Genomic DNA, 26,818 nt, shown 5'->3' with positions numbered 1-26,818 from the left:
AGAAAGACTTAACAACAGAAATAGCTGTGTGTAACAACAAAGTAACTGCTAGTGGATGTAATGGTGGAAACCTGAAATCTGAATGAGTTAACACTACAAAAGTTGACTTCTCATACACATAAGGCCTAATGGGCTGGCAGGATCTTTGCTGCCTGATGGCCCAGGAATACCATCTGCTTACACAGTATAGATTGACATCTCAACACAGGATCTCCATGGTTCTGCTGAATGGGACAGAAAGCATAGAAGTGGCATACTGATTCTCAAATGCCTTGGTCTGCAGATGACAAATATTGTTTCTCTTCTTATTTCAGTGGGAAGCGTTGTCACAATACCTTTTCTAACTATAAGTTGACTGGACGGTATATATGCCCATGAGCCCAGGAAGGAGAGAAGACATGATGTGGGTGAGCCCTTGTAGTTTCTCCATAAACAGTTACAGAGCAAGTGATCAGTAAAGTACAACACTTAGAATATGTATACAGAGCCCTTTTCATTCTTGGATAACTTTCTGAGAAGGCCAAAATTGCCTTGCAACACTCCCGATTTTTATTTCTTTATTTTTACATGTTAATTTTTGTTTATGTTTATGTTTTTTGAGAGAGAGACAGAGACAGAGAGAGAATTCGAGCAGGGGAGGGGCAGAGAGAGGGGGACAGAACATCTGAAGTAGAATCTGTGCTGACAGCAGAGAGCCTGATGCAGGACTCGAACTCATGAACCGTGAGATCATGAACTGAGCTGAAGTCAGATGCTTAACTGAGCCACCCAGGAGCCCCAGGAGCACACTAATTTTCTAAATAACACTGAAGCAGAGAGGCGTCACCCTTCCTCATGCTATAAGGACCTTCCTGTACTGACCTTTTCAATAACCTCTGTAATCTCAATACACTGACACTTTGCTTCTTCCTTTTGCTACATGGTCAAAAATAACAACTTTTGAGTTTCTGCTATGCACCCCTTGATAAACACAACTGAACACTTGCACACATGTCTTTGGGCACACTGAAAACCAGGATTTTTCCCTGCAGCAGATACAGACAAGAGTCAGGAAAATGGTGGTCAGTTAGCTTTTCTTTTCTTATCAAAGCTGGCACATCTTCTGGGAAGACCTTTTCTATCTCAGTAGTAGGCTGAATAATTGTTCCACTAAGATACCCATATCTTATCCCTGGAACCTGTGAATATGGTATGTTACACTTTGCAGATGTAGTAAGGTTATGAAAACGACTTTAAAATAAAGATATTATACTGGATTATCAGAGTAGGCCTAATCTAATGGCATGAGCCCTTATAAGCAGAGAACTTTTTCTGGGTAGAACTTTTTCTGGATAGAAAAGAGATACAGCACAGTTGGGGGAGGGGCAGTTAGAGAGATTCCAAAGGTTAGAAGAAATTCCAAATGTGAGAAGAACATATTTTATTGCTGATACAAAATATATGGGTTCAGAATAGCCAAAGTAATATTGAAGAAGAAGACCAAAGCAGGAGGCATCACAATCCCAGACTTTAGCCTCTACTACAAAGCTGTCATCATCAAGACAGCATGGTATTGGTACAAAAACAGACACACAGACCAGTGGAATAGAATAGAGTCTCCAGAATTGGACCCACAAAAGTATGGCCAACTAATCTTTGACAAAACAGGAAAGAATATCCAATGGAAAAAAGACAGTCTCTTTAACAAATGGTGCTGGGAAAACTGGACAGCAAAATGCAGAAGAATGAAATTAGACCACTTTCTCACACCATTCACAAAAATAAACTCAAGATGGATAAAGGACCTGAATGTGAGACAAGAAACCATCAAAACCCTAGAGGAGAAAGCAGGAAAAAACCTCTCTGACCTCAGCCACAGCAATTTCTTACGTGACACATCTCCAAAGGCAAGGGAATTAAAAGCAAAAATGAACTACTGGGACCTCATGAAGATAAAAAGCTTCTGCACTGCAAAGGAAACAATCAACAAAACTAAAAGGCAACCAACCGAATGGGAAAAGATATTTGCAAATCACATATCGGACAAAGGGCTAGTCTCCAAAATCTATAAAGAGCTCACCAAACTCCACACCCGAAAAACAAATAATCCAGTGAAGAAATGGGCAGAAGACATGAATAGACACTTCTCTAAAGAAGACATCCAGATGGCCAACAGGCACATGAAAGATGCTCAACGTCGCTCCTCATCAGGGAAATACAAATCAAAACCACACTCACATATCACCTCACACCAGTCAGAGTGGCTAAAATGAACAAAACAGGAGACTATAGATGCTGGAGAGGATGTGGAGAAACGGGAACCCTCTTGCACTGTTGGTGGGAATGAAAATTGGTGCAACCGCTCTGGAAAACAGTGTGGAGGTTCCTCCAAAAATTAAAAATAAGTCTACCCTATGACCCAGCAATAGCACTGCTAGGAATTTACCCAAGGGCTACAGGAGTACTGATGCATAGGGGTGCTTGTACCCCAGTGTTTATAGCAGCACTCTCAACAATAGCCAAATTATGGAAAGAGCCTACATGTCCATCAACTGATGAATGGATAAAGAAGTTGTGGTTTATATACACAATGGAATACTACGTGGCAATGAGAAAGAATGAAATCTGGCCTTTTGTAGCAACGTGGATGGAATCGGAGAGTATTATGCTAAGTGAAATAAGTCATACAGAGAAAGACAGATACCATATGTTTTCATTCTTATGTGGATCCTGAGAATCTTAACAGAAGTCCATGGGGGAGGGGAAGGAAAAAAAAAAAAGAGAGGGAGAGAACCAAACCATAAGAGACTCTTAAAAACTGAGAATAAACTGAGGGTTGAAGGGGGTGGGAGGGAGGGGAGGCTGAGTGATGGGTATTGAGGAGGGCACCTGTTGGGATGAGCACTGGGTGTTGTATGGAAACCAATTTGACAATACATTTCATATTAAAAATATATATATGTATGGGCTCAGATGCAAGGACTGGAGAGAGAGGCCCGTAGAAACTGTCAGCAAGAAAACAATGCTTCAGTCTTATTATCACAAAGAACTGGATTCCCCCAACAACCTCAATGATCTTGGAAGGAGATTGTTCTCAGAATTCATGATGAGAGGCCTGCCAACTGAAAGCTTGACTTGGGGCTGTGAAAATCCAAGTACAGAATCTAGCAAAGCCATCCCAGCCTTCACGCCTACAGAAATGTAGATAATAATACCTACCGAGATAATAAATATGTGTTGTTATAAACCAGTAAATTTGTGGTAATTTGTTATGATAGCCATAGAAAACTACTATAACTTCCTGAAAAGACTGCAGGGTCTGTTAGAATCCAGCCTCTGCCGATGGTTTCTACACAGTGATTTCTTCCTTTCTCCTTCCTCGTCTGCCACATAGGAGGGAGGCTTTGGTTTTTGACTACTTAGTTAAGCTCACTCATCAGTATATGGATTCAGTGGGCAGTCTCAAATAATTCATCAGCTTAAATCCTCCTTTCTTTATGATTCTATCTGCTTCCTAACACCTCCTTTCTAACTTCATGATTGTATTTTTGCTCCAGGATATTATAGTCACTTGATTCTGTATCAAATTAGAGTCTACCTATTAGCAGATTTGGTTTAAAAAAAGAACAAAACCTTTGTGAATGTGGTGGAGGCCCCCGGAGGGGGGGTGGTGGTGGAGGCAAGGAGGTGTCTGAAACTTCACTGTCACAATTGCATGGAAGGGAAGTTGCTGTCAGAAGGGAGCCAGGGGGCCTGATGGGAGCTGCAGGGAGTTGGAATGCTCTAAATCAGGGGAGGGTGCGGCCTGAGAGCTGTCTGTTCCCCCAGGAGCAGGGTTCAGCCTCCAGGGGAGGACCCAGAGGAGAGCTGGCCTGAAGGTCGGTCCGGTATGGACATGAGGGCCCACTGGAGAAGCCCCAGGGGAGGGAGCCGTCATGCAGGAAAGTGCCAGGACTGGACACTTGTGCTGAGACCAGGGCAGAGCCAGCTGTCAGGGGACCCTGGGGTGAGGGGCCAGGAGATCCTAGGGAAATGAACCCTGGGGACAATCCCGAAATTGTGCCTGATTCTCATTTTTACCTTCCTTCTTTTGGCCACAGAGTCCTTCTTTCATTGCTTGAGAGCCATCATGTGATAGGAGAAGAGAAGGTAATTAAGGGACAGAAGGTTGGCCTCAGGCTGGGAGGAGTGGCACAGTGTGGGCTCCAGAGGACTTGGGACCAGGGATTTATTCTCAGGCCTGTGTTTTCTGGGCCATGAGAACTGACGAAGTCATGAAAATCATGAAATCATGAAAACACATGTGTGCCTCACGTTCCTCATCTGCAAAATGGGCTTGATGTAGTTAGCTTGCTCTTTGGCTCAATGATACCTTGTAAAGTCAAACTTTTGGAATGTAAGTAATTTATGTAAGGTGCCTGGTACAGTGAATCGCTTTTTTGGGTCTTTGATAATTAGCAGATATTACTACTAAAATTCTGGCATCAAATACTACCAGCCTCCATCTTGAGATTTTAGTGTATTTTTATCCTGGAGATGTCAGAGAATATACAAAACAATACATAGCTCTAGTACATAGCACACCAAATCAGCCAAAATATTTATTACCAAGTCAAAGTAAGTTACCTGCTAAGGAACGTTTTGAAGATTTTTAATCTCAGTTGGGAAAATCTTCCCTAGCTGGATGCCTATAAAGCTGCTAGAAAATGTGTCAAGGAATACCTGGTTCACTCCCATCAAAACATCTATCTCTTGCTTTGAGTTTGCCAATTTACACTCAAGATAACCTAATTTAAATACCCTATTAATAGAATGAGCTCTGTCTTTGACAGCTCAAGTCAAAGATTGCCAGCAAAGTGGCTTCAGATCATCACAAGTCAAAGCATTATCACCCTTGTTTCTCAAAGACTCCCTGGAGACAGTGTATATAAAATACCTAGTTTGTGCACTGCCCTAAGACGAGACCACAGGGCACCTTTCATTTCTGCCTCAGGTGGAGATTTCTTTCTGGTTAATTCATGAACTTAAAATAACTACTAGACACAATTTTCCATTCTAGGCTTTAGTCTCTTAACTCTGGACACACCTTCTGAGGGTCTGGCCCCTGCCCACCACTCCCACAGCCTCATCTGACCCACCACCCAGCTTCTTGTAAAACTGACTCACACCGAAGGACTTGCAGTTGCCCAAAGCCCCAGACCCGCTGGCCTCAGGGCACCTTACACTTGATTTCTCATACCTAGATCCCCGCATCTCTTCTCCTTCTTCTGACATGTCCTTAGGTCTTAGGGTGTTTCCCATCCTCTTCCCTACTTGACAGCTACTTCGACACTAAAATTCTCTAGGCGCAGTGGGTCTTATTTATCCCGATACTCCAGTACTAGTACGAGGCCTCCCACAGAACAAATGCTCAAGGAATGTTTGAGAAATAAATGAGACAGTGTGCAAGAGGTTTAATTTATTATGATGTAATTAATTCTACGTTCTTTGATTATCTGTATATCTATCTATACAAACATATATCATTTAATTTGAAACAAACTAAAAGTGATTAGAAAATGCAATATTTGGCCATCTTTTACTTTTTTCTCTATTTCTTGACCCTAAGTATTTTACTGCTGAATTCTTTTTACATTTCCAAAGAAATGCCTAATCCACTGACATGTTATCATGTTCTAAATCAGTAAATAAGATGAGGAATTTCCCAATTTGGTTTACAAAATAACAATCTCCTACTGTTAAATCTCATATACAGCACAAATTTGAAAATGTCATCATAAACTTGAATTTTTGAAGCTAATAAACTTTCTGTCACAAGGAGAACTAATAAAAAATTTATCTAAGTTAACGCATGGAATAAGAACATAAACACGTTATACATTCTATTATATCTACCCACCCCCCAACCTTCCACTAATGAGAACATAGATTGAAAAAATAAAAATGAAGAATCTGCCTCAGACTCTACTAGGGGTGGGAGGAGCTGCTGGCCATGGCCTTGGAACATGCACTGGCCATGGCAGTGGTATGAGCCCTGGCTGCGGCTCGGGCTCGGGCTCGCTCTTCCTCATCTCTCAAAGCCTCTTCATAATAGAGCAGGAAGGCAGTGGGGATGGTATTATGGACCTTGGCCAAAAACTCGAGAACTTTCATCTTGCTGGTTTCAGCATGGGCTCTGGGGCCCCACAGGAATTCATAGCATGGAGCATCACTGTTAGGCACCTGCTGGTACTGCAGGTAATTTTCTTTCACCAAAACTCTGGTTATGAGCTTCCTGAGCTCCCCATAGATGAAGTGCTTCTGCCCAGAATATAACCCCATCATAGTCAGCACTTCTCAGGCTTGCTCCTCAGTGGCACAATTGCCCTTTGTGAAGATCACGCCCAGGACAGTCATCAGCAGACCGGTCTCAGGCACACTACTATCAACACTCAATTTCCCATCATAGGTTGGTTCCAGTTTGTTGACCAGGACATAGATGTGCCTATTGGGATCCACTTCCCTCATGTCAAGGCCAAAGACCAGCTCCAGGTGATCAGAGGCTTTCCCAAGGATCTCATGGAAGTGATTCCTGCAGATCTGAATTACATTTCTCAGCATATCTGCCTTGCTAATGGACTTTCATTTGATATTTGTGGAGCAAGTGGTATACCAATATAAACACCTTTTCCCCTAGAGGGCTTCTATGGAAGGGCTGAGTGTCTATTGGGCTCTGGGAGGATCTTGGTCTTTCCTCTGCTTCATTGGCACCTTTGTTCGATCTCATGAATGAAACAGCTGCAGCAGTAGTGGTGGTGAATGTTGCTCTCTGAGGACCCTGGGGATTGCAAATTATCCAGCAGGTGAGCTCTGAGGGAATGCCCTTGGAATGAAGGGAGGAAAAGGAGCGGAACTAAGCAGTGGGCTGAGCACCTACCACATTCTGTGACTCTTCTCCGGCCTGGTGACGTTTCTCACAGGCTCGAAGCTTGCTCTTCGGATCCCGAGGCATGATGGCTTTGTTCTGGTGCAGCAGAAATGTGGGCAGATGAACCAGTGACATGGAGGAAAGAGGATAAGATGCTGTGTGCCTGTTCACAGGGGGATGCCAACTTGGCCTTATTGATGGTGGCCTCTGCCAGGAAAACAAGGTTTTCTTGTGGGTACTGCTCAAGGAATCCACAAGGTTCATCTATTCTTTTCAGCCTATTTCCTGAGAACCCTGTGAAAGTAACTAGACTTCACCTTAACCTACTGCCAGATCTGTCTGGGGCTTACTGGGGTGACAGCAAGGCCTAGAATATCCAGGCTGTATGGAGGCCCCTCTGTTTGGGGTAGAATGCTTTTCTCTCATTCACTTTCAGGGCTATCATCATGGCTTCTGACAGCATCTGGGGTCCCTTTATTTAGCTTTTATCTAACCTCATTTCAATTACCTCATTTCCCTTTGATTCCAGAGGAGAAATTGAGGGAGACCTCAACTGACCATATCTTCCCAAGGATGACCATAAGGGAAGAGCTCAGAAGGACCCTGTCCATTCTGGGGTAATTAGAGTCCTTATTCCTCACTCAGGGTCCTTACCTTTTTTTCTGGTAGGAGCTGGTACTCTTCCCTTTCCTGCTTTGAGACATATCTTTTCAAGATAAGGCCCTTTAAAAAATTACTGAGTAGGTAGATAGGGGGCCCTTAGCCAAACACATCTACGTAATACCCCTCAGGGCTTATACATGGTTGGCACTCTGTGCAGGCCCAGTTTAATATGAAGTCACTGGTTCCCTCAGAACTTAGTCAAGGTCCTTCTCACCACTCTCATTCCCTCCTGGCAGGACCTAGAAGTAGTTCCTCCAATGACCTAAAGCAGCCCCTCTCACATGAAGCGGCTCAATTGTTTGAAATGCCAGATTTTGTACTTCAAAATGTTTTGCATCCAACCACTGTCACCTCGACCCCTCCCCTGGGCTGGCTGAGAGCAGTGTCAGGACTCTGTGAAAACCCATCTCTTTTGGGGTGCAAGGTCACTCAGACCTCAGTTAGTGTCCTAACCTTTACCTATGTTAGGACATGGGACCCTTCCATCTGCTGGCCTGTGGCCAGAAACTCTGGCCCAGTGCCATCTCCTCCTTGCATTTCCAAAGGAAGAATTTCGAGGGTGCTACATCAGATATTCCTTGCCCAAGGACCACTGTTGCTGATGGCAGGGCCAGACTCTGTCCAGCCTCCTCTTATTAGATAGTGGGTATCCTCATACCTGACAAAGAGTCCTTATCTCACCTCCTGACCAGGGCCTGGGTCTTCTCCCTCTAACTTACACCATCCCCTTCGCACCAATTCTTTCACTTCCCTGAGATGCCAGAGGCAGAATTCTTGGTGTATTATAACCAGCCACTCCCATCAGGGGCCTCCCAGGCCTGACAGTAGGGGCCCAGACTCTGAGTAGCCTTTCTCATCTGTCGTGGATTCTAAGTTCCCTCAGACCTTACGATCCTCAACTTAACTGCTGGAAGGTCTAATGCCAAACCCTGGTCTGATACCGTCAACTCCCTATCCACAGAGGGGGAATTGAAACAGTACTACATCAGGTGATCCTTGTCCAGGGCCTACCAGGATTCTGTCAGCCCCCTTCTGTGTGTGTGTGTGTGTGTGTGTGTGTGTGTGTGTGTGTTTGTGTGTGTGTGTGTGTGTGAGCGCGCACACGCGAGCAGGTGGGGGAGCCCTCAAGTCTAAGGGTCTTTACCCAAACTCCAGACAGCATCTGGAATTCTTCCCGAGAATTCTTTTGCTCAGCTCACCTGACATGACACCCTGGAACAATGTTTCACTTCACTCACAGGTCAGAGACAGAAGTTGTGGGAAGCTACTTCTGGCCGTTCCCATCTGTGGCTGAGGGAAGGGGTGTGGCTCTTGGAGGTGAGGGGTGGACACTGTTTTGTAGGGGTAGAGGACTCTGGCAAAACTCACATATAGATCTCATTGACTCCTTGGAGGTCTGGGACTAGTCAGTCTGCTGATCTGAGTCAGCCAGGCTTAAGCAAAGGCTTTGTCTTCAGGCATCCCCTACCCCCCAACCCTCCATCACCAGATGCCAGAGGGTGAAGTGAAACAATGCCCGGATCTAACACCCAGCCACGGGCTTAGAATTGCTCACATAGCAGGGACAGGTCTGTGTGGGTCCATTCTGTTATGGGTTGAGTGGTTCCCAAAGAACTCCCTCAGGATCTTCACTTTTACTTCTTGGAGTCTGGGACTCCTCCCTCTCCTGGCCTGAGGATCATGATATAAAATTTTCTTTAGATTGTGCTATAATGTGGGGAATGGTTAGTCCAGGATACTTTTTAAAACTTTTTTATTAAATATTTTTAAATTTTCATTTCAATCGAGTCAGGGTTATAGCGATAATAGTTTTGAACTCCACATATACCCATTATTCCCAGCTTAACAAAGAAGTTTACCATCTCCAATGGCTCTCCATCCACCTGTAGGTATTTCCTGTGGATCTCCATCCACCTGTAGGAAAGGGGAAAATCTTTTGGACATAGAATTTTAAACTATGCACCCAGAAGAATCCTAGTACTTAATCTACACTGCAGAAATCCTGCTTTATATGGGTGAGTGATTAAATTAATTTTCTGCTTAATCTGTTTAGGAAATAGGGAAATACAAATTAAACTAGCAGTGAGATAATATACTTTTGATCAAAAGTTGACCAAAATTTAAAAAGTTGATAAAGTAAAATGCCAATGAGAGCCTAATTTATTCACATACATAAATATATGAAAAATAATTTGATATAGCATTATTAGAACAGAATATCAATTGAGGCTCCTGGGTGGCTCAGTCGGTTAAGCGTCCCACTTCAGCTCAGGTCAGGTTCTCGTGGTTTGTAAGTTCGAGCCCTGCATCGGGCTCTGTGCTGACCGCTCAGAGCCTGGAGCCTGTTTCAGATTCTGTGTCTCCCTCTCTCTCTGCACCTTCCCCGCTCATGCTCTGTCTCTCTCTGTCTCTCAGAAATGAATAAACGTTAAAAAAAAATTTAAAAAAACAGAATATCAAGAAGATTTGTAAAAATTTACTGTCGTCAGATTCTTTCCACTTTAATTGCACTGTTCTACATCTCTCCATAGCAAAACATCCACATTTTCCCAAGAATTGATGTTCAATGATGTTGATGTCAGTTCTCTTAATCATAGCAACACATCAGAAGCAACTTGTGTATCCTTCAAGAGGCGAATGGTTAAATTAATTATGGTACATACACACTTTAGAATTCTAGAAAGTGGTTAACAGGGTGAGGTGGATCTGTTTGTCCTCTCTCAGAAAGATCCTGCATTTATTTTATTCAGTGACAAGGGCAAGAAGCAAAATGATATGTACACTGTTATACATGTATTTTTTAAAATCCACTGTATATTTTTCCAATACATGTATGTAAGAATAGTCCTGGAAAAAAATCTTAAAATACTACAACACAAGATTTTTTAATGCAGTTACCTCCGGGATGGGATAAAATTTAGAGGAACATAGTAAGGAAGCAGAATTATAATCTACGTATTATTCAGATAAAGTATTTATGAGATATAATGGGAAAACGTGGTTTAGAATTGCTTCACATGACAACGTTTTATTTCTTAGGTACATAACATTTGATGAGCATTGGCAAGGTGTTTCAATTGTCAGGTGATCCCAGGATCCAGGGTGCTTCCGTCATGAACTTCCCCAGCCCAACACAGGCTCTGTATGTGTGCTGCTCGATAAAACAAAAAGCGTGCAAGTGGCATACTAGTTCTCAGATACCTTTGTCTGGAGGTGAGAGGCATGCTTCTGCTCATATTTCAGCGCCAAGGATAGTCACTTGACCCTTCCTAACTACTAGTAGAGTGTCAAGTAGCCTCCAAGAATAGAGAACAAGACATGAAGTAACTGAGCATCTGCAGACCTTCCCATTAACTGTTACATAATAGGCACTGAGAAAACAGCAACTATTACAATTTGCTATGACATTAGCCCTCTTTATTCCTGGAGGATTTTCTGAGAAGATCAAATGTAGCTGCCTTTCAGCAATTTTTTCTAGTGCCCATGTGTGACCAGTGTTTTCAAATACAAGATCACACCAGTTTTCTAAAGGGCACTGGAAATAATCTCAGCAGGCAGATGTCACCCCTTTTCACTGCATAGCCCCTTTCTGCTCTGACCACGGATTATAATAATGTTATAATCTCAATACACTCAGAATTTTCTGATTCCTTTTGCTGCATGGAAAACCTATAATTTGTGAGTCTCTGCTATCCACTACCTGAAGAATGTGGCTGAACACTTGTTCAGGTATCTTTAAGCACACTGAAAAATTAGGATTTTCCTCTGAGGCAGATAGAGACAAGAGTCAGGAGTAAGCCGGTGAAGTTTTTTCTTTTCTTATGAAAACTGGTGTGTCTGCCAGGGAAATATTTTCTGTCTTGGTGGTGGACTGAATGATTGTTCCACAAAGATGCCCATACCCTTATCCCTGCAACTTGTGAATATGTTATGTCACATGGCCAAAGGCACTTTGCATATGCCATTAAAATTAAGGAATGGACCTTCAGAGAGGGAGATTATAATGTATTACCTGAGCAGACTCAATCTAATGACATGAGCCCTTATAAGCAGAGGACTTTTGTTTGGCCAGAGGCAGAACAGAGATGCAGCACAGTGGGAGTAGGAGAGTTTCCACATGAGACAGAGTCAACATGCTGTTTCTGAAGTAGGGGCCCATTTGCAAGGAGTGGAGAGAGGCCTTGAGGAGCTATGGCAGCTGCAGCTGACAGTCAGCAAGGAAACGTGGCCTAGGTCTTAACATTACAGAGAACTGAATTCTTCATAGAACTGGATTCCTAAAGCAACCTGTGCAAGTGTGGAATGAGATTCTTCTCAGTATCTCCCCATAAGAACCCAGACTGACAGCTTGATTTGGGCTTTGTGTAACCCTGAACAAAGAAAACAGCACAGCCAACTCATATGTATTACCTACAGAAAGCTGAGATAATAAATGTGTGTTGTTTTAAGTGCCTTGATTTATGACAATTTGTCGGCAATAGAAAGTTACTACATTCTTCTGGAAGGACACCTGAGTTTTTAGGAATCCAGCTTCTGCTGATTGTTGCTATATAGTGATTTCTTCACACCTTCATCATCTACCACTTAGGAGGGAGGCTTTGGTTCCTGACCACTTAGTTAAGCTCGCTCATCAATTTATGGATTCAGTGGCCAGTCTCAAATATTTTATCAGATTAAGTTCTTTTGTCTTACTAATCCCATTTGCTTTCTAAAAACTCTTTAGGGGCACCTGGGTGGTTCTGTCGATCAAGCATCTGACTATTGGTTTTGGCTCAGGTCACGGTCTTGCAAGCCCAGCATTGGGTTCTGTGCTGACACCCAGAGCTTGCTTAAGATTCTCTCTGACCCTCCCTTGGTCATGCTGTCCCTGCCTCTCTCAAAAATATAAATAAATAAATAAATAAACTTAAAAAAAATAAATTAAAACAAATATTCCCTAACTTCAGGGTTATCTTTCAAGAATCAGTAGATCCTGTGCCAAATCAGACTGCTCACAAGCTAATTTGGAAAAAAAACTTTGAGTGAGAGAGAAGCACCAAGAGCAGATGAGCAGTCTAAACTTCACTGCCAAAGTAAACAACCACATGAATGGGATTACTGTTATCAGAGAGGGATTCCGTGGTCAGGCATGGGACAGACAGGGGACACCTTCAGGAGTTTGGAATGCACTAAGTTAGGGGAAAGGCACGTGATTCTGGGGCTTCTGTTTCACTGTGAACAGAGTGCAGCCTTATGAAAGGAAGTTGGACAGCTGGTCAGGATAGAGATTTTGACATGAGGGCATACTGGGAAGACCCAGGGAAAGAGTGATGTAATTCAGGAAGCGCTGGAACTGGTCCCAAATTCTGGGACCTTGGTGGAGTCAGCTCTCAAGGAACCCTGCGGGTAGAAGCAGGAGGAGCCTAGGTAGATTAAGCCCACCAACTCTCCTGAAATTGTTTTTAATTCTCATTTTCTTCTTTATTTATTTCAGCTGGGCTTAATACATTGGCCACAGGGTCCTTCATTTCAATTTCCTGAGACATTGTGGAGTAGTGAGAGTAGAAATGAATTAAGAGACAAAACATTTGCTTTATTCAAGAAGGAGTGGAATAGTGAGGGACCCTAAATGAAGTCAGACCAGATGTCTAGTCCCACTTCTGACATTTATGAGCCAGATGAAGTCAGGAAAATTGCAGAGCTTTGTAAGACTTTTCTGTGAAATGAGCTAGAGAGGTCCTATTCTGTAGGACTCCTTGGATGTATATAATGTATGAAAGCACTCGGCACATGTCTAGCATGTATTCTGTTTTTAATAATTTGCAGTAATGACTATTACTTTTTTGACCCAGACTTTACTAAAATCTGCTCTGTGATTTTTTTTTTAATCCAAGAGGTATCAGAGAATATTCAGCACCCTATGAGACAGCACAACAAATCAGCCAACATGATGCATAGCAAGTAAAGCTAAATTACTTACTATGCGTGCTTTTCAGGATATGTTATTTATTGCATGTTGGGGAGAGTCTTCCAGTTAGGTGGAAGTTAAGAGTCGTTGGGGTCAAGAACCAACTCCCTCCAACTGTCCTTCCATTCAAACCACTTCTCTTTTCATTTATTTCAGTTCCATTCAAAATCTATCCCTCACTTGGAGTTTGCCAAATTACACATAACTTAATAAGATGAACTTGAATGTAGTGGGAGGTCTCTCGAGGCCAGAGCAAAGATTGCTAGCACAGTGGCTTCTAAGCATACCCATATCATGTGAGTATCACCTCTATTTCTCAGAAACTCCCTGGGGATGATATGCCTAAAACACAGTTTGTGTGCTGTGTTGAACCGCACTGGGAAAAGAACCGTGGGGAAGGATGCAGGACACCTTACATTCCCCAGGAGATTTCTCTCTGGTTAATTCATGATTTTAAAGTAGCTGCTAAATAGTTTTCCATTCCAGGCTTTACGTCTCTTAACTCTGGACACAACTTCTGGGGGTCTGGCCCCTACCCACCGCCCCCACAGCCTCATCTGACCCACCACCCAGCTTCTTGTAAAACTCACACCAAAGGACTTGCAGTTGCCCAAAGCCCCAGACCCGCTGGCCTCAGGGCACCTTACACTTGACTTCTCACATCTGGAACCTCCCCATGGGAGGATGTGAGAAGTGAAGTGATAAGTGCCCTGAGGCCAGTGGGTGTATCCCATCCTCTGTCCTACTTGACAGCTACTTCTACACTCTCAAATTCTATGGGCACAGTGGGTTTTGATTATCCGGACACTCCCAGTACTAGCACGAAGACTCCCAAAGAGCAGATGCTCAAGGAATGTTTGAGAAATAAACGAGACAGTGTGCAAGACGACGTCTAATTTATTATGCTATAATTAATTCTACATTATTGAATAAACTAAGCACATCTAAGTGTGTATATATGTGTGTGTGTGTGTGTGTGTATGTATGTGTGTGTGTGTCTATATTAACTTGAGAGAACAGACCAAACGGTGATAAAGGAATGTAAAAAATTCATCATCTTTTACACTCTCTATTTCTTGATCCCAGCATTTTACTGCTGAGTTCTTTCATGGAAATGCTACGATGTTATGTTCCAAGTAACTAAATAAAATGGAAAATTTCCCAATTTTTTCTATAAAATTGTAAAACTCTTACTCTTAAAACTCATTAACATCAATAAATGAATTACTTATTCATAAACTCATACTCTGAAGCTACTTAAACTTTCTGTTAAAAGGAGCAACATTTAAACAAATATCCAAGTTCCTACATAGAACACAAACATGTTATATATTCTCTGGTCTCCAGCCCCACCCTGACTTTTCACTAATGAGAACATTAACTAACTGTTCTCTTCAAACAGATAGTAAATAACCTTCCTCAGCCTTCACTTGGGGCAGGAAAAGCTGCTGGCTATGGCCTTGGCACGTGCACTGGCCATGGCAGCGGTACTAGCCTTGGCTAGAACTCTGGCTCGGGCTCGCTCTTCCTCATCTCTCAAAGCCTCTTCATACCAGCCTGGGAAGGCAGTGGGGACGGTATCATGGGTCTTGGCCACAAACTCAAGGACTTTCATCTTGCTGGTCTCAGCGTAGGCTCTGGGGCCCCACAGGAACTCATAGTGTGGAGGATCGCTGTTGGGCACCTGGCGGTACTCCAGGTACTTTTCTTGCACCCAATCTTTGGTGATGAGCTTCTTGGGATCCCCATAGATGAAATTCTTTATTCCATCATATAGCCCCATCATATTCAGCACTTCCCAGACTTCCTCCTCAGTGGCACGGTTGCCCTTTGTGAAGATCACACCCAGGACAGTCATCAACAGGCCTGTCTTGGGCACACCTCCATTATCATTCACTCTTGCATCGCAGCTCTGTTCCAGCTTGTTGATAAGGACGTAGGTGTTCCTGTTGGGATCCATTTCCTTTAAATCAAGGCCAAAGACCAGCTCCAAGTGCTCAGAGGCTTTCCTTACGATCTCATGGAAGTGATTCTTATAAATCTGGATTACATTTCTCAGCATATCTGCCTTAGTAATTGGCTCTTTCACTTGATACTTGTACAGCAGGTAGTATACCAACAGAGCAACTTTCTCTTCTATAGGGCTTCTGCGACATTGCTCAGTGGTATCCCTGGCCTTTGAGGTATTTTGCTTTTCCTCCACTTGATTGCTGGCATCTTCATTAACTTTTGTGTTTGAAGCAGCTGCAGCAGTAGTGCTGGTGGAGCAGACTCCTCCAGGAACTTTAGGACTCCCGGGTGTTCCCGTGGCAGGGGAGCTCTGGGGAGCATCTTTGAAATGAGGAGATGGGGAAGAGGGAGACTCTTCTTCCTCTGGGGCAGTGGTCTGAGCAGGCACCAGACGCTCTGGCCCTTCTCGAGCCTGGCGGCGTTTTTCACGGGCACGAAGCTTACTCTTCTGGCCCCGAGGCATGATTCTGGTCAGGGACAGCAGGCACGAATGTGGAAAAGAGGATAGATGATTCAGTGACCTGGAGAAAAGAGGATGAAATAGTGTGATATCCTTTGGCAGAGAGATACCACCTTGGGCTTTATCAACAGCCATTTCTTCAGGTTCCTTGAGGGTACTGCTCTAGGATCCCACAAGACTCCTCTTTTTGGATTAGCCTTTCCTCTGAGGACTCTGGAAGTAGCCAGAGTTTACCTTGGGCTGAAGCTTTCCACCCCTACCTGAGTCTACGGGAGCTGATACAGGGTTTGGCAGGTCCAGGCTCTATGGAGCCTCCCTTGTTGTGGAGTAAGGGACATTTCCATTCACATTCAGCACCATTTCCTTGACTTCTTTTTTTTTTTAATTTTTTTTCAACGTTTTAAATTTATTTTTGGGACAGAGAGAGACAGAGCATGAACAGGGGAGGGGCAGAGAGAGAGGGAGACACAGAATCAGAAACAGGCTCCAGGCTCCGAGCCATCAGCCCAGAGCCTGACGCGGGGCTCGAACTCACGGACCGTGAGAACCGTGAGATCGTGACCTGACTGAAGTCGGACGCTTAACCGACTGCACCACCCAGGCGCCCCTCCATTTCCTTGACTTCTGATAGGACCTGTGGTCCTCTGATTAACCGATTTGATGCTGCCTTTTCATTCCAAAGCCCTCACCTCAACTGACGTCCTGGAGGAGGAACTGAAGGGGCACTATATCTGAGCACATCTGCCCAGGGTCGCCCTAAGACGACAGAAATGGCAAAGCTATGTGGGACCTTCTTCATCCTAGGATAATTAGGGTTCTCACTTCGCATTTAGAGTCCACAACTTGGCTTCTTGCAGGGCCTAGGACTGTCTCTTGGCTGACCTTAGACCTATCCCCTCAGAGCAAGAATTATACATTTTTTAAAAATTTGAGGAGTTTGGGGAGGACTCAGTCTAACGTATCTTCCCCAGGGACCCCTTCGAGGGATGATATCACATGGAGGGCTCTGTGAAAAGCCTCTGTTCTGTGATGAGTGGTCTGCCCAATGCTCAGGTTCCTTATTATGGCTCCTCTCCTTGACTGCCAGTTACCCTCCCTTCTGCAGACTTTGAGGGCTATAATAATCAGACCAAGGCAGTCATCCACCAGATATCCTAGAATATGCAGTGGGGGGGGGGGGGGTAGGAGTGGGAGGAGACCCAAAATGATAGATATCCCCAGGGTTTTCCAGAGCTGATCACAGAGGAAGGTCCTGACTCTGTGCATCCCCTCTGTTCTCACTTTGACCCCTAGAAGTAACCAAGTTATCTCCTTATAATAGGGCTCTTGTCTCCCTGGGACCACTGAGGATAAAGTGAGAGGCATCTTAGCCTCACAGCCCTGCTAAGGATCCACCAGGGCTTATAGACGGGAAGTATTCTTTGGGGCCCCTTTTTTTTTTAATTTTTTTTCAACGTTTATTTATTTTTGGGACAGAGAGAGACAGAGCATGAACAGGGGAGGGGCAGAGAGAGAGGGAGACACAGAATTGGAAGCCCAGAGCCTGACGCGGGGCTCGAACTCACGGACCGTGAGATCGTGATCTGGCTGAAGTCGGACGCTTAACCGACTGCGCCACCCAGGCGCCCCTGGGCCCCTTTTGTCTTGAGGGAGGAATTCCCCTCAGTCCTTTTTCAAGGTTATGAACGTCACTCAAAACCACCCCTAGGCCTGCATCTGCTAACCTGAGTCGAATAGCCTTAGACCAAGGCTCTTATGCACACCTCTTCCCGAAACTAACCAAAAGATGAAGCAAGGGGGCACCCGAGCCTTATGGCGGCCACACTAGGAGCCTCCAAGGGCACACAGCAGGGGTGGGGCTCTTTAGAGCTCTGGTTTCTCCTAGAATACAAATAGGGGCGTTCATCAACTCCAGGCAGAGCCTGAGACTCGGTCCTCTGATCGCTTGAGGCACACACTGGAGTCAAATATCCTCACCCCTTGGGGTCTCCTAAGGCTGACAGCAGGGGCACGGCTCAGAGGGGGCTCCTCTCTTATGGGGGAGGGGAAGTTCCACTGAGTTCACTCTACGTCCTCCGCTTACTCCTCTGATACTAACACCCTGGTTCGGTGCTATTATTTATCTGAGTTCTCCGAAGGAGAATTCACCCAGCAGTACATCGGGTAATCCCTGCCTGGAACCTTCTAGGGCTAACTGCAGTGGCAGGACTGCGGAGTCTTATGTCTGTAGGGACGGAGTGGAGGCGGGGGTTCCTCAAACCTTACTCAATATTCTTATCTTACCGGAGATGAACATGAATTCCCCCCTCCACCGATCCGCCGCGACCCTCTCACAACAGGGGCGCACCTCCCACGGACCCCAGAAACGGAAGTCATTGTGGGCACATCCGGCTCCTCCTGCCTGGGGCCTCACAAGGGGGGACTGCAGAAGTCGGGCGATAAAGAGTGACTCTGTGGTGCCCCCCCTGTTAAAGTGTCAGTAGTACTCAAAGTCATATCTAAGTAGGTTCTCATTTTGGCTCCTGGTGCATTGACTAAAGGCTCCCTGGGAAATACCCCCCTCTCTACCACCCCATCCTCCCCCCCACTCCTCCCCCACCCCACCCCACCCCACTCCTCCCTCACCCCACCCCACTCCTCCTCCGCCTTCCCCATCCCGCCCCTCCCCCCTCCTCCACCACCACCACCACCCCTCCTCCACCACCACCACCACCCCTCCTCCACCACCACCCCACCCCTCCTCCACCCGCCCCTCCTCCTACATCCCTCCCCCCCACCTCCCCTCCACTCTGCCCCTCTTCCCCCCTCCCCCACACCCCACATCCCTCCCCCCCTCCCCCCCCAAACTCTGGACAGTTTCTCAACTTAAACCCTTGCAGATGGCGGATCAGTGTCCTAGGCTGGGTGTGAGATTGAGAAACTGCAGCACTAGGTAGGAGGGGCCAGAACACGTTCTGAGATGTCAGAGAAAATGCATAGTGACGATAGGCTTTCTTCACTATTCAAACAGACTTTTGGGAACTTTCTGTTAGAAAAGATCTACTTCCTATAGGAAAGAGTCAGAGTCTGCATAATTTTGTGAGACCCAGGTATTTTTATCTTATCTAATATTGAACAGTGTAGTGAAATTCATTTTACTTTTGGTTCTCATTTATAATACATATATACATGTCCTAATAATTATTGTATTGTATGGCAAGGCTCTTGAATTTACTGTAGTTATCTATACACCAGTTTTTTTTATAGTCATTTATTTACTTAAATAATCCATAGCCTTTTCCTTTGGATTTTGTAAATGATGCTCATATTTAAAGCAAATAATTTCTATTCCTTTTTACTATTCCTAACGTTTATTTCTGTGTGCTTATTCTCGGGTTATGCATTCTGATACAGTTTTGAACAGTTAGAGTTGGTAGCATACTGCTATGTGCTGTTCCTTACATTTATGGGAATGCTACAGACATTTCACATTTAAGTTTGTTTCCTATAGATGTGAGGAAATGGAAGTTCTCTTCTAATGTTAGTCTGCCAAATCATGCATTCACGTTGAATTTTTTTCAGAAGTTTTTTCTGTACTTCAGTACATGATCAAATGCCCTTTTAAATATTATCTGTTAATGTAATATTTTAGGCAGTTTTTTCTAATGTTATAGCATCGTTACATTTCTTGGAGTCAGCCTCTTTTTTTGTTTTTCCTTCTCATTCACTGCTATATTGAAACTTATATGAATTTATTTAGGATCTTTGCTTGTAGGTGAGTGAGCTTGGCTCAAGTATTCTGTTTTCAAAGTGTCCTCAGCTGGTTTTCTTATCAAGGAGAGCTAGCCTAGGAAAATAAGTTGGAAAATTCCCCATTTTGGGATGCTTTGGATGTGCTTACATGAGATGGCAATTAATTATTTGCTTGTTACTTGGTAGAACTGGTCTCTGACTGCCCTTGTCCTGAAACATTTGAAGGTGACTGAAGCTTTGAGGATGGTTTACGTTTGTATTTCTCAGTAACAGTTTTCTATTCTGTTTGAACCTCTTGAGTAATTAATACTTTTTCTGAATAATATTCTATTATCATTTGGAGTTTGAAATTTAGTGGCTACATATATATTCTATTTGTTGTAGAAATTTTCATCCATACACCGCAGTAAAGAGAAGAGCGTAGTAAAACCGATAGACCTGACGTCAGAATCAACAATCATCAATACATGACCTACCTGTTTACATTTATACCCATATCTACCCCCATTTCTGCCACTGAAGTAATGAGAAACAAATCCTAGATATCATGCCATTTCATCTTTAAATATTTAAGTATCTATTTCTAAAACACAAGTTTCCTTCGTGAAACAAATGTTCAATACTTAAAAAATTAATATACTCAAATATCCAGTTATTTTTCAAATTTACCTGACTGACATCCTTTTAATGTTTTTCTTTAATTTGGGTCAAATAAAGTCTATTCATTGTCCTTGCTTTTTATGCCCATTAATTTATAGATCCTACACCCTCCCACATATATACATTACCTGTTTTCCATGTCATTCTTTGTTGAAAAAAATAACCTCATGTTTTTTCCAGTTCCACATGACATGGATTTTTTCTGATTGCAACACTGGTGTCCTTCTCCTTCTGTATTTCTTTAAATCACTAGAAGATTCACCAGATTAAGTGTAACTTTTTACTGTCTCCTTTTTGTTGTTTGGAAAGACATTCATGGTGATATTGTGAATTTTTATTGCAAGGAACCTAATGTTTGTCTCCCTTTGTGTTGATGTTTGCAATATTTTAAGATTAACATATTTATCCATTAATTAATTAAGGGTTACACGATGTTAATTTTGTATTTCTATCATTTTTTCTGAGTTTATTAGTTGAAATAAATTTTTATGCAAAAACCTATCCTTGCGCACCATTTAGTAATGATATTTATAATGTTCTCTTATAATATTTAAATTCCTTTTGCACCCATATTTTGTACATTATTTAACTAATATCACTTACTTCTGTTTCTTTTGTTAAGTGATGATACTTATAAAACTGTCAGTTATATCAGTCTTTTCAAAGAACAGTCTTTTGTTTGTTGGCTGTATTGTCTTCTAATTCATCATTTTCTGCACTTTATTATTTCCTACATTGTATTTCTTTAGTATTTCTCTAGTTTTTTGAAATTTTTGCATGTTGTAAATATTTTCATTTTTTGTCTACTGAGATTTTAATTTCAATAACTATATTTTTATTTCTAGATATTATTTTAGTTCTTTTTCAAATTAGCCTCTTCTTTTTTTTCCAATTTGTTGTTCTTATGATCCTGTAATTCTTTTTTCTCTTTAATGGACTTTATTTTTTACTGAGATATAATTGACATACAACATTATATTAGTTTTAGGTGTACAACATAATGGTTCCATAGTTGTATATATTGTGAAATGATCACCACAGTAAGTCTAGTTAACATCCATCACTACCCATAGTTACAGTTTTTTTTCTTGTGATGAGAACTCTTAAGATCTATCCTCTTAGGGGGTGCCTGGGTGGCTCAGCTGGTTAAGGTCTGACTCTTGATTTCGGCTCAGGTCATTATCTGATGCTGGTGAGATTGAGCCCTACATCAGGCTCAGCACTGATGGTGTGGTGCCTGCTTGGGATTCTCTCTCTCCTCTCTCTCTGCCCCTCCTCTCTCTCTCTCTCAAAATAAATAAATAAAGTTTTAAAAAAATTAAAAAAAAATCTATCCTCTTAGCAACTTTCAAATACACAGTACAGTATTATTAACTATAGTCACCATGCTATATGTTACATCCTCAAGACTTACTTATTTTATAACTAGAGATTTGTACCTTTTGACCACCTTCACCCATTTCACTCACCCTCCACCCTTGCTTCTGGCAACCACTAGTCAGTTCTCTGTATCTTTGAGCTCTTTTTTTTTTTTTTAGATTCCACATATAAATGAGAGCATACAGTATTTGTCTTTCTCTGACTTATTTCACTTAGTGTAATGTCCTCAAGGTCCATCTATGTTGTTGCAAATAATAAGATTTTATTCATTTTTTTTGGCTGAATAAAATTCTACTGTGAATGTGTATATGCATATTTGTGTGTGAGATATGTGTGTGTGTATATCACATCTTTGTCCCTTCATCCACGGAAGGACACTTAGGTTGTTTCCATATGTTGGCTATTGTAAATGATGTTGCAGTGAACATAGGGCATATATTTGTTTGAGTTACTGTTTTCATTTTCTTCCAATAAATACCCCGAAGTGGAATTGCTGGACCATATGGTAGTTCTATTTTGAATTTTTCCAGTAACCTCCATACTGTTTTCCATAGTGGCTGCACTATTTTCTTAATAAATCTACTTAAGACTATAAATATCCTTGTGAGTACCCTTGGGCTGTTTCCCACAAGTAATTCTATAGAGTTTTATGTGTAGTGCTGGAATTTTTTACAAGCTGAATGAATAGCTTCTATATTCCTTATCTTAGAATTTTTTGAATACGCACACAAAAAAAATACTAGTAAGTGCAGAAAATTATTTTTGATAAGGATGTGAAGAAGAGGAGAGAAACAGAATTATTTAGAGGAAGTATCAGAGTCCCAGGGGTGTTTTTGTTTTTGTTTTTTGTTTGTTTGTTTTGGTTATATGTGACATAAGGGACTTGAATGCATTTAATTGCTTGTGACTGAGTTGAGTTTTTTCTAGGAATGAAAAGAGGGATCCACAGCTAGAAAATCAAAACAATATAATTAGCTAAGTGCAACTGTCAGAGATTATTCAGGAAAACAGAAATTACTCTAATTCTATAACTCAGACAGAATTTAATGGAAATTACTGGTTATTGACATGATGGAGAACCAAACCAAGTAGAGTCAGGCAAACCAATACTTAGCAACTTGAGGAAGTCACTCTCATCTCTAGTGTAGAGGGACAAAGAGAAGAAAGAGATAATGTTACTAGAGATTGGTAATTGGAGTCAACAGAATCTAAAACCACAGTTAACCAATATGATGGGAGCTAGAGCCATGGGGAAGAAATAGCCATTGAAGGAGAAGCCACCCGATGCAGAGGCAGAAGGAGAAAAACCATGGCTGTTCCTGCCCTCCTGGGTGATAATCTGCTGGTGTCCTTATTGCCTGAACTATGAGAGCAGCCAAATATTGGAGAACCTAGGAATTGGAGCCTGCAGGAGTTATCTCCTGAACACTAGAAAGCGGAGGAAGGAAAGAGTAAAGAATGAATATGAGAAAAAAATTAAGTACAGGACAGATATACCACATTGACAAATTAAATGTGAAAAATATCCAAGATGGTATATATCTGCTCTATAAAAATCAGTATTAATCCATGATAAAACAAGAGATGTTATCAAAGTAGATAACGGCTAGCCACAAAACAAACAAACCCTATATCAAGCACCATATTTAGTGGAGAAAGAATGGAAATTGGGAATTAGATAAGAATAGCTGCTATCACTATTTTTATTCCACATTGTAATACAGGTACCTGCCAGCCCATAAAAGGAAACAAATGAAGTAAGAGTCAGAGATTGGAAAGTAAGATGCTTTAGTTGTCAGTTCTCCCTAAAATGATCTTGGGGTTTAATAAAATTTCCATCAAAATCCCAACAGGACATCTTAAAAAGAAATTTATACATTTTAAAATTTATATGGAAACACAATGGACAGTAATACCCAAAATGATTTTGAAAAAGAAAAGGAAATAAGGAGGACTAACACTACCTTATTTCAAGACTTAGTGTAAACTACAATAATCAAGACAGTGTGATTTTTTAAAAATATAGACAAATAGATCAATGGAGCAGAATAGGAAGACCAGCAATAGACCCTAACATATAAAGGCAATGGATTGTCAACAGTGGTCCATATGCATTTCAGTGAAAAAAAGATGGTCTTTTTAAAAAAAATGGTACTGAAACAATTGGAAACACGCACATACATACACATGCACACACACATACACCAACTTTGATCCATTCCTTTCACTATATAAAAAAATTAACAGAAAAACCATCACAGATTTAAATGTAAAATGCAGAACTATACAACTGCTAGAGGGCAACAGGAGAAAACCTTTGGGTTCTCATGCTAGGCAAAGATTTCTTAGCAACATCTCCAAAAAGACAATTCAAAAAAGAACACAAATTGGTAAAGTGGATTTCACTAAGATTAAGAACATATGTTATTCAAAAGACAGTGCTAAGACAATGAAAAGACAATCCACAGAGTGCCATAGGGTGGAATAAAATATTTGCAAGACATATATTTGATAAAAGACTTGTATGCCACATGTATAAAGAACTCTCAGGGGCGCCTGGGTGGCGCAGTCGGTTAAGCGTCCGACTTCAGCCAGGTCACGATCTCGCGGTCCGTGAGTTCGAGCCCCGCGTCAGGCTCTGGGCTGATGGCTCGGAGCCTGGAGCCTGTTTCTGATTCTGTGTCTCCCTCTCTCTCTGCCCCTCCCCCGTTCATGCTCTGTCTGTCTCTGTCCCAAAAATAAATAAACGTTGAAAAAAAAAAAAAACTCTCAAAACTCAGTAGTAAGGGATCCCTGGGTGGCTCATTCGGTTGAATGTCTGACTCTCGATTTAGGTTCAGGTCATGATCCAAGGGTTCTGGGATCGAGCCCTGCATTGGGCTCTGCACTGAGTGTGGAGCCTGCTTAAGATTCTCTCTCCCTCTTCCTCTGCCCCTCTCTGCTCGTGCTCTCTCTCTCTCTCTCTAAAAAAACAAAACAAAACAAAAAACAACAACACATCAATAATAAGAAAACAACCCAATATAAAAGGTCAAAAGTTTTGAACAGACATTTCATCAAAAGACATTTATGAGTGACAAAGAAGCACATGAAAAGATGCTCAACATCATTAATCATTAGGGAAATAAAAATTAAAATCCCAATGAGATACCACTCCACACATACTAGAATATACACAGTAAAAAGATCATACTGAGTACTGCAAAGGGTGTGAAGGAACTCTTATATATTGTTGGTGGGCATGTAAATTGGTACATCCACTTTTGAAAACAGTTTAGCAGTTTTTTAAAAAGTGAACCATACACCTGCAATATGACCTAACTATTATACTACCAGGTATTAATCTGAGAGAAATGAAAGCTTATACCCATGCAAAGATGTGTTATGCAAAAGTTCATAGCATCTTGATTTGTAATAGCGAAAAAGTGGAAACACCTCAAAACATCCACCATCAGGTGAACAGATAAACAAACTGTAGTATATACATGATATAATATCATTCAGCAGTAAAAGGAATTAACTATTGATACATGCTATAATATGCATGAATCTCTAAATAATTACCCTGAATGAAAGAAGCCAGGCTAAAGAGCACATACTGTATGATTCCATTTGTATAAGATTCTAGGAAATAAAAATGAAAATATACTGATAAAAAGAATGTCATTCATTCCCTTCCTCTATGTTCATCTGTTCTGTTACTCAAATTCCACATTTGAGTGAAATCATATGATATGTCTTTCTCTGACTTATTTCATTTAGCCTAATACCCTCTAGTTCCATCCATGTTGTTGCAAATGGCAAGATTTTGTTCTTTTTCATTGCTGAGTAATATTCCAGTGTACATAAGGAAAGGAAAAAATAAGAGAAAAAAGAGAGGGAGGCAAACCATAAGAAACTGTTAAATGTAGAGAACAAACTGAGGGTTGCTGGAGGGGAGATGGGTGGGGGCAGGGATTAAATGTATGATGGGGTTTAAGAAGGGCACTTTTTGGGATGAGCACTGGGTGTCATATGTAAGAGATGAATCACTGGGTTCTAGTCCTGAAGCCAAGACTACACAATATATTAACTAACTTGAATTAAAAAAGAACTCACAAACTACAAGATCATGACCTGAGCTGAAGTTGGACACTTAACTGACTTAGCCACCCAGATGCCCCAATATAGAATTAGTTTTAAACAACAAATAAATACTTCCATTGTCATCTAGCTTAGATATAACAGCCATCAACATTTTTGTTTTAATTTTTTACTTATCTGTATTTTTGAGCATACTGCTTAGCAATTTGGGACAAATGGTAACATTGACTCTTCGGAGTTTCTAGGTCTAAAAACAGGAATAATGAAAGAGGAAGCATAGACTTCAAGCGTCTTCAAACTAATAGTAATGTGGCAAATGTCCAGAAGTCTCTTTTTCATGTCTACTTCTATCTGGGTTTGTAGGGCCTAATCCTAAGCATGGAGTCATGCTGGTACTATATCTGAAGGACATTTAACAGCATTCATAGTCTACTGAGCTAGAAAAGTTTCTTAAAAATTCAAAAATGTATTTTAATTCTAGTCTCCAAGTTTTCCATAATGACATTTGCAGCTGTATTAAAAATGATTGACTAAAGCTGTACCTATTCCTCAGGCTAGTCCTTGTTCTTGGTGAGAGAAATAACTTGGTGAACGTTGTTCAGAGCTGTAGCCCCACCAGCACCAGTATTCTGGTCAACACTGGGGCCAACAAATTAATCATGCTGATGAAATCTAGGGAGAATATGTTCCCTGCTCTAGCAAGCACACTATTAGTATAGCTAACTGTGACATGGAGTTGGTAATAGTGCTGCCACGTGTCTGCAGAACTGATTGATGCTATCTGCAGCATCGCACCTGGATGTAAAATTGCATGTCTTCCCTCCACCACGGGAGTACTTCTTTGAAGTGTTTGTGCAATAGTTAAAATTAAAAAGAAAAAAGGGGTGCCTGGGTGGCTCAGTCGGTTAAGCAACCGACTCTTGATTTCAGGTCAGGTCATGATCTCAAGGTTCAAGATTTCAAGCCCCATGTCGGGGTCTGCACTGACAGTGTGGAG

At 42.0% G+C, this 26,818-nt stretch overlaps 1 protein-coding gene and 1 pseudogene across 1 annotated transcript; both read right to left on the bottom strand.

Annotated features, from left to right (window-relative positions):
* Nucleotides 1–5,946: 5,946 nt before the first annotated feature.
* Nucleotides 5,947–6,970, bottom strand: LOC124509663 (melanoma-associated antigen B10-like; annotated as a pseudogene).
* A 7,952-nt stretch (nt 6,971–14,922) lies between these two features.
* LOC124509692 (melanoma-associated antigen B10-like) lies at nt 14,923–15,969 on the bottom strand. The gene has a single exon (XM_047076396.1). It carries the CDS (start codon nt 15,967–15,969, stop codon nt 14,923–14,925), a length of 1,047 nt encoding a protein of 348 aa, XP_046932352.1.
* Between the last annotated feature and the right edge of the window lie 10,849 nt (nt 15,970–26,818).

This window comes from Lynx rufus, unplaced genomic scaffold (assembly GCF_022079265.1).
Source record: "Lynx rufus isolate CCGP_SWC_20201006 ecotype Redwood Valley unplaced genomic scaffold, mLynRuf1.p SCAF_14, whole genome shotgun sequence".
Lineage (NCBI taxonomy): Eukaryota > Metazoa > Chordata > Mammalia > Carnivora > Felidae > Lynx > Lynx rufus.
The sequence above is the reverse complement of the archived record's forward strand: the minus strand, read 5'-3'. Positions and strand labels throughout refer to the sequence as shown.